This window comes from Hemiscyllium ocellatum, chromosome 34, assembly GCF_020745735.1.
Source record: "Hemiscyllium ocellatum isolate sHemOce1 chromosome 34, sHemOce1.pat.X.cur, whole genome shotgun sequence".
Classification (NCBI taxonomy): Eukaryota; Metazoa; Chordata; class Chondrichthyes; order Orectolobiformes; family Hemiscylliidae; genus Hemiscyllium; species Hemiscyllium ocellatum.
The window spans coordinates 34,426,337-34,444,329 of record NC_083434.1 but is presented as its reverse complement, the minus strand read 5'-3'; the positions used below and the strand labels follow the sequence as shown (position 1 = coordinate 34,444,329).

Here is a 17,993-nt window from a genome sequence, read left to right as displayed (position 1 = left end):
ATTTCTGTCTAGACTAATTCTATTTCTCCTTTTTGGACTTCCGAGACAGTTTTGGTTTTATAGTTCTGCTATAAGGTCACCCTCAGCCTCTGACCCTCCAGGGAAAACAGCACCAGCCTATTCAGTCTCTCTTTGTAGCTCAAATCCTCCGACCATGGCAACATCCTTGTAACCTTAAATAAAGAATTTTACTTTTCATCAGAAGATTCTTGTTCAACTTTCATTCCTTCAGAAAGGCTTCCTTTAAATTTGTCTTCTTTGTCTCTGCTCCCACTTCTACGCCTGCGTCGACCTCGTGACCTTGATCGTCTTCTGCGAGACCTGCTTCTTCGATTCCAGTCTCTTTCCAGAGACCTGTCAGACAAAAAAGTTGGTATGCTAACTTTACCAGAGTCTCAAGATGGTACGTGAAATTCCAAAAGCCACATGTAAATACAAACATAACATTAAAGTCAAAATATGCTAAAATGCACAAATTGTCCATTTAAAATGCATCACAAAGTAAAATCCCAAGGAAGTAGTGCAAATATTGTTCCTCCTGATTTTTTGAGCATGCCAGATTTAATTTTCATCAACTGCCTGATTTCCCACTGAATTAAACTTTACTTTTCCACTTGTTCTCAAGTGTATCCACATGCTCCATCACCAATGATCAGTATCAGCAATGTGTACCACAGTAATTCAAAGACTCTTCGTACATTCCTTCTAGTGGTGGGCAGCACAGTGGCACAGTGGTTAGCACTGCTGCCAGAGACCGGGTTCAATTCCTGACTGAGGCGACTGACTGTGTGGAGTTTGCACATTCTCCCCGTGTCTGTGTGGGTTTCCTCCGGGTACTCCGGTTTCCTCCCACAGTCCAAAGATGTGCGGGTGAGGTGAATTGGCCATGCTAAATTGCCCGTAGTGTTAACATAAGGGGTAAACGTAGGGGTATGGGTGGGTTGCGCTTCAGTGGGTCAATGTGGACTTGTTGGGGCGAAGGGCCTGTTTCCACACTAAGTAATCTAATCTAATCTAAGGACGACAGTAAACACACAAGAACACCCCCACCTCTTTGCTCCCCTCCAAACCACTCACCGTCCTGATGTGGCCATTCTTTCACGGTCACTGGTAAAAATTCAGGAATTCTCTCACTGATGGCATTGTGGATGTACCAACAGCACACAGACTACAGCAACTCAAGGAGGCAGCTCTCCATCACAACTAGCAACAGGCAATAAATGCTTTCAGCCAGCAATGCCCACTCTCAAGTGAATAAACAAAATTAAAAATATCTTTTGCACTGCTAGGTTTGGTTCTAACAAGGATCTCCATGCCAACTGCAGAGTATTATTTTGATGCAAGTAATAAAACTATTGCTAGAAGAAAGAAAATTACTTTTTAAAAATAGCTTTACACCTCTCAGTTCTCTTAACGACCCAAGTTCTTGCGCAGACACAGAACCAATAAACTTCCTGACTGCATTGCAAAGAATAAGTGGACATCATGTATGTATTTGCAAAAAGCATTTGACAAGATATCACATGGTAACCTCAGTAAAACTGAAGTACAGGACATTGTGCAAATAAATATGAAGTTAGTTAAAGAGATAGGAATATAAGAGACAGAAAACAGTAGTGGCTCTTTTCCAAACTGGTGGACTGAACTATGGTGTCCCCAAGAGATCAACTCACCCACAATCAAGACCTGCACACAAAAGGTATTACACACACATACACAAACACAGAAACATTGGACTGAGAAGAGAATCACAAATAATTAAGGATGCATGCAGGACAATAAACCAGACGGACGAAGGATTTAAACTAAGACTGTGAATTGCGAAGTACAAGGAAGGGTAAACAATAAGAACTATGAGGAGTTTGATTTAAAGGTACGGTAACTGCTCTTCCCAAGATCACAACTAACTAGAGTTGTGAACACAGCCCACTTAGAGACTCATGGAGATATAGACCACAGAAACCGACCCTACGATCCAACTAGTCCACACCAACCAGATATCCTAAATTATTCTAGCCCAATATGCCAGCATTTGGCCATCCTACACAAATCAGCCTTCCGTCCATCGATTCCATCTGTACTTCCCACTGCCACAGGAAAGGAACCAACATAATCAAGGACCTCTGATCATGCTCTCTTCCACCCTCTTCCATCAGACAGAAGATAAAAGTTTAAATAAACATCCAAATAGATTCAATAACAGCTTCTTCCCTGTTATCAGGGTTTTTGAATGGACCCCTCAATGATAACTCCCTTTGCACCTTCTCTGTGTAAGAGTATTCTGCACTGTGTTATGCTCTCCTAATGCACTTTTTGTATGGTATGATCTGCCTGGATGTAGCACGCAAAACACTTCGCACAGTACCTCGGTACATGTGATAACAATAAATCAATTATGGTTCACATGTACCCCTCATTAAATTCAAGACAACAAATATTTTTAAGAGAAGCAGTCTGTTAATAAACTTTAGAATCCAGAGTAAAAATAGTACAACTCCAGACACAATGCTCAACCAATACAATCTGTGGTTGGAGCACAATGGCCTCATTTTCAGTTTAGGTGTCCTACTCTGGGAAAGCCTTGAAGTTAAATGACAGGAAGTTTTAGTTAGAACAGACTAGAAACTAAGGTTGAGGCTGTCAGATGAAGTGTTATGAATAGCTTTGATTAATTGAAAAATACATAAAATTTAATCTCAGTGGAAATGATTAAGCAGAGAATAGACCCATCACCAAAATAACAAAAAAAAGTTGTGTTTTGTATGGAAGAATATACAGATCTTTATCAATGTATCTTGTAAGCAGCAAACCAGAAGGTACCACGTGCCACACTCTTTACAATACAACACATGAATGACTGAGCACAAAGTTAAAAGGAACTGAGCATTCAGATATGCAAATCATGAACAACAGTAAACTTTAGAGCAGTCACTGGCTGTTAGGACATGGAAGGCCTTATGAGATACAGTGTGAGAAGCAGCAATAAAAGGAAATTAGATTTCTTTTTAAAGAAAGAGAATTTAGTCTAGCACAAACTGGAAAAGACTTCCAGTGAACTGGTAACAATACCTCCATGAAGAAAATTTACAGATATCACTTTAGCAATTACACCAATTCAAGAATCCATATCCAAAGCATAGAAGGCAAGAGGATTAGGAGGAGTTGGAGATTTTTTGGTTTATGCAGAAAACTGTTCTTCCCCATTTCCATTGTGCAGAAAAGATAGATGTTCAAATAAATTAACAAATTTGCATGCTGGGAAATATTTTAACCAATTAGCCTCTGGAAAGATATAAAAAAATCAAATTCTGTCCACAATTTTAACAATGCAAAATAGAAACATCATCCCTAGAAACAACTGTAAACAAAAAGAAACTTAAACTGAAATCTCTAGGATATTATCCACCACACATCATACTCAAATTTTAGGACATTTCTCAAACAAATTTAGTTTGCACCTGATTCAAAATATTGTTTTTCGTGTCAAGTTTAAACAAAATTAATGAATCTGGTAAAAACAGGAAACCTGAACCACCGCTTCAAATGTACCCAAGAAGAGAAGAGCTTGAACAGAAATATTTCATTAGAGTCATAAGAGATTTACAGACCCTTTGGTCCAACCCATCCATGCCGACCAGATATCGCAACCCAAACTAGTCCCACCTGCCAGCACCCGGCCCATATCCCTCCAAACCCTTCCTATTCATATACCCATTCAAATGCCTCTTAAATGTTGCAATTGTATCAGCCTCCACCACTTCCTCTGGCAGTTCATTCCAGAGACATACCACCCTCTGCGTGAAAACGTTGCCCCTTAGACCTCTTTTATATCTTTCCCCTCTCACCCTAAACCTATGCCCTCTAGTTCTGGACTCCCTGACCCCAGGGAAAAGACTTTGTTTATTTATCCTATCCATGCCCCTCATAATTTTGTAAACCTCTATAAGGTCACCCCTCAGCCTCCGGCGCTCCAGGGAAAACAGCTCCAGCCTGCAGCCTGTTCAGCCTCTCCCTGTAGCTCAACCCTGGCAACACCCTTTCAAGTTTCACAACATCTTTCCGATAGGAAGGAGACCAGAATTGCACACAATATTCTAAGTGGCCTAACCAATGTCCTGTACAGCCACAACTGACCTCCCAACTCCTGTACTCAATACTCTGACCAATAAAGGAAAGCATATCAAATGCCTTCTTCACTATCCTATCTACCTGCAACTCCACTTTCAAGGAGCTATGAACCTGCACTCCAAGGTCTCATCGATCATCAACACTCTCTAAGACCTTACCACTAAGTGTATAAGATCTTCTGATCAAGCTTTTATTCTACAGATCAAAGAAGAAATCTTAAAATACAATTATCAGATGAAGCATATCAGTCATTTCAATGTTGATTATTAAAATTCATGTCAAAATATTGATATGACAGAAAAACTAGTTCAAACCCAAATTATTCATATATTCCTGAACCTTACAACCCCAAACTACAATTTGTCCCGAATTACTAAAAATGTTTATATTTCCAGAAAAATATTTAATTACCTCCTCCTCGATCGACTTCGTCTCCTTGGAGATCGACTTCGTCTGAGGAGCGAACGAGATCTCCTCCGGATAGGAGATCTGCTGGCCCTTCTCCTTGCAGGAGACCGGCGAGAGGAACTTATGTCCCTGGATCGCTCTAGCCTATTTGCTGGCTCATCTCGCGACCTTGTTCTGAAGTTGAGAAAACACAATACTTCAACAATTGCAGGGGAAAAGAAGAAATGTTAAAATACAAACACAAATATTCTTTGTGGGTTGGCTCCATAGACACTAATTGTTCATTATTGCAAGAATATAATGAGAAACCCTCACAAGAGGCCACTTGCAAGCAATGTGAATGCTTCATCAAATTATGGTAGTGCACTCTAGCTCGAACACACATTTACAGGAATCATATTAAAGCACCAATTGAATTTTTTAAAAACTAGGCCCCAGAAAATAGAATTTATACTTCCAGTTAAAAATGCTTTGTTTCAAACTTCTTGAATTCCTGCAAGTGCAGGATAACATGCTTTCTCTACCACCAGAAGGCCATGGACTGATACTGAGTCACACTATTTTGATGGGGAAGGTTTTTCAGAATTAAAATGAGTCAGTCAGAAATGGTATACTATTGAGCAAAACAAAATCAAAACATTAACATAATCTAATTCCCTGTATGCTTTCGCCAAGTCTCTTTATGCTACTTATGAAACTTCAGCAATCTATTGCACCATATCACTTAGATCATTTCATTCAAGCTCTTTCAGTATTGTTCCCTGCAAGTGATGTGCATTCAGTAATGGGGCCTAGCAACATGTACAATACAACACCTTCTCAAATTAAACAATTAACACTATGCAGACTAACTTCCTAATACCTTTCAATATCTGGATGAAAGTAAATAAATATTGTACTTTGATATCCTGACAGGTGCCCCGTCCCTGGGAAGTTAATTAAACTGGCTTAGGGAAGGATAATCCCTACTCTAAACTGCTAACAGAATATCGTCACATGGAAGCTTATTTTCTATGATCTGTTGTTGCGTCACTAGCCATTAGAATTTAAAACGTCATGGTTTCACCTCTGCCAACAGAGGCCTCTGCAAAGTAAGAGGACTTGTGTAAACACTTGCAGGTACATTAATACATGTCAAATTAAGATGAAAGAGTACACAGATCCTTTTCTGCATTAACATACTAATTCAGTACAAGTCAAAGGACACCACAAACATAGTACAGGTTGCCAAACAGCATCTGAAGTACTACCCTCTATCTTGGTCTCCTTTGGTTAGCTTGCCCATGAAAAAGATTTTGAGGAGTCACAGAAACAATTGGTAGAGTAAAGAACTTTAACTACCCAAGGCAGACTCAAAAAGTATAGTAATTTCCAGCAGCATAGTTGGAAACAATCTGATCAAAAACAATAAACAATGTTGGGGTGGATATTTGCCTACTGAGAAGGATTATTTCAGTTTCACAGATCGAGGATGATAACGCATATAAGTTTAGTCTAAGGAAATACAGAAATGAATTCAATGTAAGCTGGTTTTCCATTTCCTGGAGGATAGTCTGTCTCTGGAATTCACTTTCAGCTAGAGCACAGGCATGGCATTTCTGCACACCGTGAAGGGCTGAGCCACTTAAAAAATGGTAGTGATCACACGATACGGAAGAAAAATCTTTTATTAAATACAGGTAACTACCATAGGTCAACGTGACCTACCAGAGTAGCTTTGATCACTTGAGTTTGAAGAATATTTTCCTTAGTACTTTTTTAACTATCTTCAGAAACTTTTGTCTGAGGAGTGAGGACAGGGGAATGAGAGAAGAAAGGAAGCATTTAAGTCTCGATGCTCTGGCCAAACTATGGAGCATGCTTAAACAGTTGGTCTTTCCCTGCCTGGCAATTCTTTGTTCAAAAGCGTTCTCTTCACTAATGGGATCCAATGACCATGTATTGCCGGAGATTTTTGCCCAACTAACTATAAATTATTGCAATTATTTTACAGAACTCAATGCTTCAGCTATAATATTAGCCTGATAGTGTTCAGAATTCATCCATTTCATTCCTGACAACATCTATACCTGACAAATTCCAGCTAGATATAAGGAAGGGTCTCTTGACCGAAACTTTAACTCTGCTTTCTCTCCACTGATGCTGCTAGACCCACTGAGCATTGTCATCAGTTTCTATTTTGTTTCAAATTCTTTTGACCACAGAATTAATTGCCTATGCAAGCAGTTTAGTTTATCTGGACGTTTGAAACATTTCAGAGGCACAGAAATGCTGATTGCATTGTCCCATCAGTACCTTCAAAGATAATGCATAGTTGCTCACAGGTAGGAAAAGACCAACAGTTTAATCAAGCCTGCTCCACAGTTTGATTGCCAAAGCATCAAGACTGAATGCTTCCTTTCTTCACTCACCCTCTGCCCTTACCCCTCAACTAGACGTTTCTGAAGATAAACAAAATATCTAGAGCGAAGGAAAAGATTCTGTGCATTATTTAAGTTAAATACTGTTTCATCAGAATACCATTCTGTTAGACGAGGTCTTTTGGAGTAGGTTAAAGGACAATGTATGAGACCTCAGTGCAAGTATCAGAGGGACTGTAGATTCCAAGGATCCTCAAATTAGTGCTACAGTATCATAAGGTGCTAACCAAACTGAGAGCAACAATTGTGCGATGCTTTGCTCAACAATGGGTTAACAAGGTAATAAAAACAATAAGGAGAAAGTGAGGACTGCAGATGCTGGAGATCTGAGCTTAAAAATGTGTTGCTGGAAAAGCTCAGGTCAGGCAGCATCAAAGAAGCAGGAGAATCAATGTTTCGGGCATAAGCCCTTCTTCAGGAATAAAACAGTATGAATAAAAACAGTAACAATGGAAAGAGCTGCACAGGAAATACATGATGAAAGCTAATATATTTGAAGGTCAAGTAAACTACTCTTGTACAATTGAACGTGTTTCAAAGAAGGGTGCTGCATTACCTTGGAGATAAAGCTCTTGTTCGTTCACTCTCCCTCCGCCTTTGTTCTATCGATCTACTTTTAGCTCTTCTGGGTGGGGACTTATTCCGTGAGGGAGACTGACTCTTTTTAGGTGCACGATCATTAATAATAGGGGATCGGCTATGTTTGGATGACTTTTCTCTATGCTGTTTTGGAGAAAGGCTTTTCCGTTTCGGAGAAAGTGCATGTTTCTTCAGTGGCGATCGATTCTCCTTCCCAGAAGGAACATCCTTGGATGGAGACTTCAGAGATTTCTTTTCCTTTTCCGTTTCAGATTTTCTAGATCTCTTCTCACGGTCTTTGGATTTAGATCTCTGACTTCTCTCTCCCGATTTGCTCCTTTTCACTGGAGGAGATTTTGATTTTTTATTCCGTTCCTTTGTTTTGCTTTCAATTGTTACATTCTTGCGATCCTTCGACTTTGTCCCATCTTCTGCTGGAGTTGATTTTTTACTCTTTTCTTGAGATCGCCTTTTCACGGATGTTGGAGACCTTGGCTTTTCTGCAGGCTTACTGCTTTTGATGGGACTTCTTGAACGCTTTCGCTCGTGTGATTTACTTCTCGTTTTCTCTTTCTCTTTTCTGTGTTCTGAACTCAGCCTATTTTTCTTTTTCTCAGATTTGCTATGTTTAGTCCTGTCTTTTGATCTGCTTTTACTTCGCCTCTTTGAAACAGGCTTAGGTTCCACGGGCTCCCGTTTAACTTTGCTGTCCCTAACAGGCAAGATTTCAGAAACATCCCGATTGGATGCAATTCTTTCACCATTCCGAGTCTTCTCATGGATTTCCCCCTCTTCCTCAGAGTCAGACACATAACCCTGCAGAATTAAACCCATACCAGATTGAACTTTCCCTCCCATTAGTTCACTGTCCAATTCTGCTTTTATCATTGCCCTTTGTTTTTCTAAGTCCTCCAAAAGAGCATAATCATCTAACTTGGGTCTTTTTATTGAGTGATCACCATCCTTCTCAAAGATTTCATTCTCTTTCCTTTTATGCTTTTTATGCTTGTGTTTGTGCTTATGTTTTCGTTCCTTGTCATCTTCCGAAGAATGCTTATGCTTCTTGTGTTTACTCCGATGCTTGTGTTTCTTTTTCTTGTGTTTAATTGATTTGCCTGCAGCAGTATTTGGATCTCTATTTTCGTCCGACACTTCTCCATTCTCTTCGTTCCCACTTTTTTCAGAAGAATCTGCAGCTTCCGGACTGTAAAAAAGAAAATATGTTCAAACTAAGCAATGAGAAAGATGTTTAGCAGAGAAAAAAAAAATACAACTGGAGCTCACTTGTAAATCTAAATATTCATTGTAATAGTTTGGCAGCAATTTACATTTTTTGCACAAGAAACCCTCCAAGCATTGACAGTCAAGGGAACACGATCACATAACCAGCCTGCACACCTTCTTGGCCAATCACTAACAGGTCTCCAATGGTAACATATTCCTGAACATGCCAATGGGGATTTGCGTAGAGACAAAGAGCATCCCACAAGCCACCTTTTGGGAACATATAAAATTCAAGGTTTCTGCAACATTTGCTAAGGGTCTTAATTTCTATTTTGCAAGTATATACATCAGGAATTTGCTCAAAAATAATGAATATGCAACTATAATACATTAGCAAATGAACTAGTAACTGAGGATGAACAGAACTTCTAACATTCACATTGAACACCTTGCTGCATGAAAAGTTGGGGTTTTGAAGTCAATTCCCCCATTTAGATTGAAAATATGCACAAACTCTGTTTAGAAGCATCCAGAATACCCTACCTGTACCCCAATCCAAAAAAAAACACATCTTTATTTTCCTGTGTACTGTACTTGAAATTAAACTGACATTACTTTAGCATGTCTTGTGACACTGCCGTTCTGTACATGACTGAACCGAAATAGCAGCACACTAGAGTAGATTTCTTCTTTAACTCTTCACTCTCAATATTAAAAATGAAATGCAGTATTGAAATTGATTGTGGACTCAAATTTCTGAATACAGTTAAAATAGAGAATATTACAATAGTAAATTAAAACAGAAAAGAATGAAAAGAGAAAACAATCTCAATTAACCTTGCATCCTTTTTAATACAAAGTTAAATATATAAGATGCAGCTGCAAGTTTAGGCCATTTTGCCCATCAAGTATCCTCTGCCATTCGATTGCGACATATCCATAACCGCCATACTGACATGGTATAACTAAGAAAAATTTCTAACACTTTTACAGGAAAATATAATTAGGGCATTTCATGTAATTTCTTGAACTTGGAAAAATGAACAGAAACAGTAACAGTGAAGTTCAACTTAGAAAACAGGATTTGAAATGCTCGATTTGCTTTGTGCATTGGTGCAGTTTTGGACTGAGCTATTCATATTGTTGGCTTGTAATACAGAAGCCACAAAACCTTGGAAAACAAGACAAATTGTGAAACTTGTAAAATGAAACATTTTATGATATGGTCCTAACCTTAAGTACACTTCAATTACACTAGTTAATTAGCTTGAGGCATGGATGATCAATATCAACTATTTTTTCCTTTGACATCAGGACAATGGACAACTCCCAAACCTCAAATTAAACATTACTATAAACTGTATACATTATTCTCTAAGTTTTTCCCACATATTCCAGGACCACCTTATCAACTAAAAAATAGTTGCAAATTTTATTCTGGAAGTAAAGCTACATTTCAGGAATATATTTTATAAGACCATAGAAACAGAAACGGGAACAGGAGCAAGCCATTTTGCCTCTTGAGCCTGCTTCACCATTCCATTGAATCATGGCTGATCTGACATTCCTCACATCCACTTTCCTGCCTTGATTCCCTGACTGATTAAGAATCTATCTCAGTCTTAAATATATGCAAAGGTCTCTGCCCCCACAACTCTGTAGTAAGAGAGTTCCAAAGATATGAAATCAGATGAAATTCCACCTTATCACAGTCTTAAATTGGCACTCCATAATTCTGAGACAATGCCCACTGGTTCTAGGCTTTGGCATGAGGGGAAACATCCTCTCAGCATTTACCCTGTCAAAGCCCTTAAGAATTTGACATGCTTCAATGAGATTGACAACAATCTGCTTTCCAATGTGGAATAGATCAGGGAATAACTGCTTGGAGGGAACAGTGCTATGGATCTTTAACTGTGGGATTACAGTTTTTCATTTTTAAATAAAAAGGACTTTAAGAAAAGATTTTCAAGAGTTTCTGACCATGATGCACACTGGGACTATACAAATAACAAGGTGTTGAATTTGCGCAAAAACAACTGACAGCTGGATAACAACAGTTGCACCACATTTTAGGCACCGTTATAAGAAAGATGATAAAACCTTTGAAAGTACAGAAAAGATTCATAAGAATGTTACCAGAAATAAAAGATTATAGTCATAAAATATTTAGGAAAGCATTTAGAGATTTGACGACACTGGGCATTGCACCTAGAAAACAAAATCAGTCCCACAAGTATAAAATAAACAAATTCAGAATCAAGTCATTTTAAAACAGATTATGTTAATAGTGTCATATAGCATGGAAACAGGGCCTTTGGCCCAACTGCTTCATGCTGATCAGGCTTTCTGAACTGAACTAGCACCATTTGCCTGTGTTTGGCCCATATCCTTCTAAATCTATTCATGTACCTATCCAAATTTTTTTAAAATGTTGTAACTGTACTCGCCCCTACCACTTTGGCTGGCAGCTTGTTCTGTATACGCACCACCCAGTGTGTGAAAAAGGCGCTCCTCAGATCCCTTTTAATTATTATGCTCTTACCTTAAACCTATGGCCTTTAGTTTTGGACTCCATAGCATGGGGAAAAGACCTTGGCTATTCAGTTTATCTCTGCCCTCACGGTTTTATAAACCTCCAAAAGGTCAATTCGCAGCTTCCTATGCTCCAGGGAAAATGGTCCAGCAGATCCAGCCTTTCCTTATAACTCAAACCTTCCAATCTCAGTAACGTCCATGTACATCTTGTTAATTTTACTATGGCATTAAGATTTTGCCAAAGTATAAGAATTCAAGTGAAAACCCACAATCTCTCAGCACAACTGATTTTTACTACACCAGTTTCTCATCAGGAAACTAATATAGGCAATTGCTTTCCTTGGAAAGGTAATCTTGGGTAAAGACTATCATTGATCTTTTTCACATTAGACTGCCTTAAACATGTGAATACTGCTCACTTGTCTTTACAGATACTATGATTGCTCAAACGTCTACAGAAAAATATAAATAATAGTTACTAAGTAACTTTTCAGCATGACAAAGGTAACAGAGAAAAGAATGCTTCCATACATCTAGAACAGCTGAGTTGATGTTTATGCAATTTCTTCATAATGCACTTGTCAGACAAGACTTGGGAATATCGTGTCCTGACCTGGTCACTTCCAATTTATAAGCAAGCTTTGGGAAAATATGAGCTGATTGGAAAGACAGATCATTCCCCATGCAGATTGAATCAGTGAAGACAGATTAGAAAAACTCATGAGAAAGCAGTGAAAAGATGTGTTTGCAAAGAGGAACAACCTCAATGAAAACAATATTAATTTGCATCTAAGGTAACCTTTAAGATGATTTCAAAGTAACTCAAGGAAATAAGCAACAGGATATATTAAATTGTTAAAATAAATTATACCAGTTGTACATCTTTCTTAAAAGATGATAAAGCTGCCAAGCAAAGTCCCCCCGAAAAAAAATGGAGGAAAGATCCAACTGAAACAAAGAGCAGTACGATGGGACTACACTGGTACTTACAAAAGTTAAATGGTACTTACCATTGGTTCGTCTTCAGGTTCTTATAAACTGGAAGTAGAGTTCAGATTTTTAAAGGAAATACAGATGTTGCATCTGTATACTCATCAGTACACTGTGGCTTTACAATAAGTAGAATTTTAAAAAAAAGATATTTATGCACAACATTTATGGTCCTTCAGCCCACCAAGTCTGCGCCAACACATGATACCTTTCTAAACTAAAAGTTTCCTCTTGCCTTCACATAGTCCACATCCCTCTGTTCCTTGCCTATTCATATATCTATCAAGATGCATCTTAAACATCACTACTGTGTCCAGTTAAATCACCTCTGGCAACACATTCCAGGCCACACATACCATTTAGTAAAACAAAAATTTGATTAGGTGGATTGGCCGTGCTAAATTGCTCTGTAGAGTCCAGAGATGTGCAGGCTAGTTGGATTAGACATGGTAAATGTGGAAGTTGGGTTTGGATTGGTGCAAACCCAGTAGGCTTAATGGCCTCTACATACACTGTAGGTAAATGAGACAACATCCTGGTAAACTGTTTCTGCACCCTCAGCAAAGCCTCCAACATTCTTCTAGTAGTGTGGTAACTGACACTATAAACAATATTTGGCCTAACTAAAACTCTGTGCAGCGGCAACATGACTCCCCAATTTTTACATGTTATGCACACCCCAAGTTATGCTATTCTCCTCCGAGAGCTCTCCTGTGACTTAAGAGGATACACAGATTTCTTGCCATTCCATCATCTGTACACATCAGCATTCTGGGATGGATCCAATCAGGTCCTAGGGATTTGTCTTCCTGAACTCTCTTTAAAACACGCAACACTACCACTTCTTATATTGCCCTAAAATATCAACATTTTCCTCCTGAGACTCACCATCCACCATGTTCACCTCTCCTTTGTGAATACCATGCCAAGTATTTATTAAGAACCTTACATCTAGCCTCATAAATTCACTACTATGCCCTTGAGACGACACACCCCTTTCCCTAGCTACACTCTTGCTCCTTATAAAAATACATAATGCTTTGGGATTTTCCTTAATCTGTTTGCTATTTATTTCATGGCTCCTTTTAACCCTACTGATTCCTGTTCAAGTTCTTTCCTGCCAACCTTGTATTCTGGGAGGACTCTGTGTCTTCAGTTTCTGAAAACATACATGCCTCTTTCTTTTTGACTAAGCTCTGAATTTCTCTGGTGCATCTAAGGTTCCTGAATCTTGCCATACTTAACCTTTATTTTCACAGGAACATGCTGGTCCTGACCTTCAATCAAGTGACCTTTAAAAAGATTCCCACGTGTCAGATGTGGGTCTACCCTCAAACATCTCCTCCCTGATTCGTGCCTAATATTGTGGTCATTAGCTATCTCCCAATTTAGACCTTTTACCTGAGAAAAACTCTTATCCTCACCCATAAGCAACGTAAAACTAAAACAATTATGGTGACTATTCCTGAAATGATTCCCCCACTGAAACTTTGATCAGCTGACCGGACTCATTCCCCAATACCAAGTACAGTATGGCCCCCTCCCTAATTGGACTACTTACATACCGTGTCCAGAATGGCTTTTTGAAACATCTAACAAATTCTGCCTCATCCAAACCCTTGGCGCTGAATGAGTCCCAGTCAATATAGGAAAAGTTAAAATAACCTACAACAACCCTATTTTCACATTTTTCCATAATTTGTCCACATATTTATTTCTATATCACTTGCTGGCTGTTGGAAGGCCTGTAGTACAATCCCACCAAAGGTTCTGTACCCTTCCTATACCTGAGCTGTACCTATATTACCCCAATGGACAAGCCCACCAAGGTCAGATCCTCAGTACAGCTGTGATATTCTTCCTAATCAGTAATCCAATTCACCCACGTCTTATGCATCCATTTCTGTCAAGCCTGAAACATTTAAATCCTGGAAGATTAAGCCGCCAGAATGTTGCTCTCTCAACCAAATCTCTGTAATAGCTACACTATCGTTATATGCATTAATCCACGCTCTAAGTTCATCTGCCTTATCCATCATACTCATTGCATTAAAACAAATACACTTTAGATTGCCAACTCTGCTGTATTCAAAAACCGCCCTGTCTGTTGTTCCTCATAGCCTTACCAGCCTTAGTCTCAGATTCCTTGTCATTTAATTTGCTGACCCACTAGTGTGGACCTCAAGTACAGCAGATTTCTTTCCCTAAAGGAAGGAAGATTTCTTTCCAGTAGAGAATATTAGTGAGCCAGACAATTTTTTTACAATAATTGAGTGGTTACTATTAGACTACCTTTTAATATCAGATTTTTAATCAAATTCAAGGATGGAATTTAAACCCACATCCTCTGAACATTAACTTGGAGTTCTGAATTACTTGTACAGTGACATTATCACTGTGTCACTATCTCCCCATACCTGGTTTTTTCAAAGAAATCTTAATGCAGAGCTGTTGTAAAAAAAAAGTTTGGTGAAAAACTTTTAATGTAGGCTAGTACTCAAATAAGACAATCATATTTTCCTTGAAATTCTATAGAGCGGTGTTTAAATGCAAGAGAAGCAATAAATACTAAACATTTCTAAATTTAATTTATTAACCTACACAAACTGTCCAATCTAACAATAATTTCTTTCTGGCAGCCAGCATAGTTTAAAAATGTTTCCATTACGGTATTGTGGAGTTATTTATGTTATCCAAGTGAACAACTCAGTACTATAGTTAGAAACAGAGATTTGACTCCCATTTTAAGGTAGATCTGAAAGTGCAAAAGCTAAGGAAGCGTAAGGTTACTTGCATAATCCATCTTTAGCTTCATTACATCCTCCATCCACATTTTTCTTAAAAAATTTTATCTCTCAAACAGTTCTATGATAAAAATAAACTTAACTTCCCACTTCCTCTGACTGTCTAAATAGTGTGCACTGGTAGTCCATTTGTTTTATAAAGAATTTCTCTCAATTTCACACAAAAATCTTGTAATTGTAAGATTCTGAATATATTCTCACCCCACTTCCTGAAAGTCATCCAACTATCAATAACTAGGTTACAGTAATAATTAAATATTGTCAGAAAAGCAAATGACAAGTGTTCCATGGTCTGTAAGCAGCACTGAAACCAAAACAAATTTGTAATATTTGCATTATTTCATGGAATAGAAAAGCAGGTTGTAAGCCTATCACTATCTCCAATGTTTTCCTGTTTCCATATCATCTCAACAAATACAATCAAGTGTGAAGAGGCATGTTTAAAGTTTTAAAATTTCCACAATGTAGCTTTAATTCAGCCAGCAGTATCCCTGTTTTGTGTGTTAAAGAAAATCAAGATCAGAAATGTATCCTCACTTGTCTCTTTTGAAGATCGAGTTTGGCCTAATTCAAACTCCACCAAGCTTCTCAGGAATAGGGAAGATGGGGTGGAAAAATATTAACGAATGATACAGCTTCCATCAAAAGTTTCTCTCTACATTATGAAACTCTAAAATCAAATACTGGTTTACACACACATACACTGGTTAAACATTCACGAAAACCACCTACCTTTCTAAGTAATGAAAGTTCATACAGCCTATTTCTAAGTTTGAATGACCTTTATTTCAAGGGTTCCAGATTCATGACTTCCTCTTTGCATTGTGAAAATGCCTTAAATTCACTTCCACTAAGTTTGTGCATGTATTCAGCAAACAATTCAAAAGACAATACACAAGCTTGTTATAAATTATAGTCTAGGCAAACTAAGCGGACTCAACTAAATCCTTGAGACATACATTATTTATGCAGGAGTGTTGAGATGTATTTGTGAAACGCTGACAATTATGAGACACATAAATAGTATAACATGTTAGGAAACAATTTAACATGCTGTCTCTTATTAGAAAGGGTGCAAATAGCCATGAAGCATTGCTTCTATTTTAGGTCAAAGGAAGAATTTGGTTGTAAGCTTGAGCATCATCTGTACAACACTAAATTCAGTTTCAATGTGCCAGCACAGATTCAGATCGGGAACACCCCATCTGTGTGTGTCTGAATAGCCTACTGGTTTCTTTGTTTATCACTCAGTATAAGTTGCACTGCAAAGATTTGCCACCTTCTCAAAGACATTGTACTGACAATAAATGCTCATATCCCATGTAGGAATAATGTTTTAAAATAACACACAGATATCATCCAAGCAAGAAATAGATGAAAAGTGAGGGGCAGAAGACAGAGGACTTATAAAACTGGTTTGCCTTAAGGCTCATTGTTGGGTCCAACACTTTTTCTAACTTAAAATGACCAAGATTCCTGTATGGGATCAACTCTATTCTCCTAGGCGGCCTTGATCCACTGCAATTTACCTACCGATGCAAAAGGTTGACAGTGGCTAGGCCATTTCTCTAGCCCTGCACTCATGCCTGGAACATCAGGACAACAAGGATACCTATGTCATACTCCTGTGCATTGAAAGTGGAGCTGCAGTCAACAGCATTATCCCCTCTAAATTGATTTTCAAAACTCCGAAACAACTTTACCTCCTCCACGACAACACAACACCAGAGGCCCACCAAGGATACGTTCTCAACCACCTACTGTACTCCCTACACAACCATATTGCCAAACGCCAAACAAAATACCGTTTACAAGTTTTCTGGCTATACCACCGAGGTAGGACACATATCAAACAACGATGACTCAACACAGAAAGGAATTAGAGGGCTTGGTGACATGGTGCAATAACAACCTCTCTCTCAATGCTGGCAAAACTAAAGAACTGATCATTAACTTCAGAAAGAAAGGAGGTGAACATGCCCCCATTTACATCAATGGAGTAGAGGTTAAGGGGGTTGACAGCGTCAAGTTCCTAGGAGTGATGATAACAGACAACCTGCCCAGGTCTTGCCATGCAGATGCAGTGGTCAAGGCAGCACAACAACAGCTCCTCTTCTTCAGGCAGCTCAGGTCATTTGGCATATCCATAAGTTCCCTTACCAACTTTTACAGATGCACCACAGAAAGCATATTGTTTGAGTGCATAACAACCTAGAACGGCAACTGTTCTGCCCAGGACCATAAAAAACATATAGAAGGTTGTGTGCATAGCCCAGACCAACAGTATCCTGCCCCACTAGCTACCTGACAAAGCAGCAGCACTCCAAAAGCTTGTAATTTCAAATGAACTTATTGGACTATAATCTGGTGTCATTCGATCTTGTTAATGTTCTTCTTGTCGAGCGCACGACCCGTGTGGTGTAACTTGTATGCCTAACTCTGTCCAAGTTTTTTTTTCTCACTCTCTGATCTGTATGTCCTTGCTTACTATGAGATGACTGTACTGCTTGCAAACAAAGCTTTTCACTGTACTTAGGTGCATGAGATAATAAATCAAATCAATCAATCAGCAATATGTTTGAAACTCAATGCATTTTAACAGCACAGTGAAAAGATAAAAAAACATAATTACACCTACAGGCTATAGAATTGATGGATGATGAGATTGATCAAGTTATCTGGAGATATTTTATAAACAAATCCTCAAACAAGACAAATACTTTGTGACCAGGAAATATCAATTTACACTAAAAGAAAATAAAGCATCTCAACAGTGAATTACAAATTCCCCAACCTAAATAAGTCATATGAAAATCAATCATCTGTTTGTTGAACAAACAAAAATCCAAGCTCAAATTTAAACCAAGTTTGAAGCAAATCTAAAAATTAAATTTCACAATAA

The 17,993-nt window shown here is 38.4% G+C and overlaps 1 protein-coding gene across 4 annotated transcripts in view; it reads right to left on the bottom strand.

The window, feature by feature from the left end:
- The window catches only part of LOC132832202 (serine/threonine-protein kinase PRP4 homolog), a 48,108-nt gene that overhangs the window by 28,079 nt on the left and 2,036 nt on the right, over nt 1-17,993 (bottom strand). For all 4 annotated transcript variants that reach the window (XM_060849984.1, XM_060849985.1, XM_060849982.1 and 1 more), the window contains exons 2-4: nt 7,513-8,739; nt 4,540-4,710; nt 193-354 (exon numbers count right to left, since the gene is read on the bottom strand). In XM_060849984.1, coding sequence (XP_060705967.1) covers nt 193-354; nt 4,540-4,710; nt 7,513-8,739 — 1,560 coding nt within the window. The remainder of the gene's footprint in view (nt 1-192; nt 355-4,539; nt 4,711-7,512; nt 8,740-17,993) is intronic.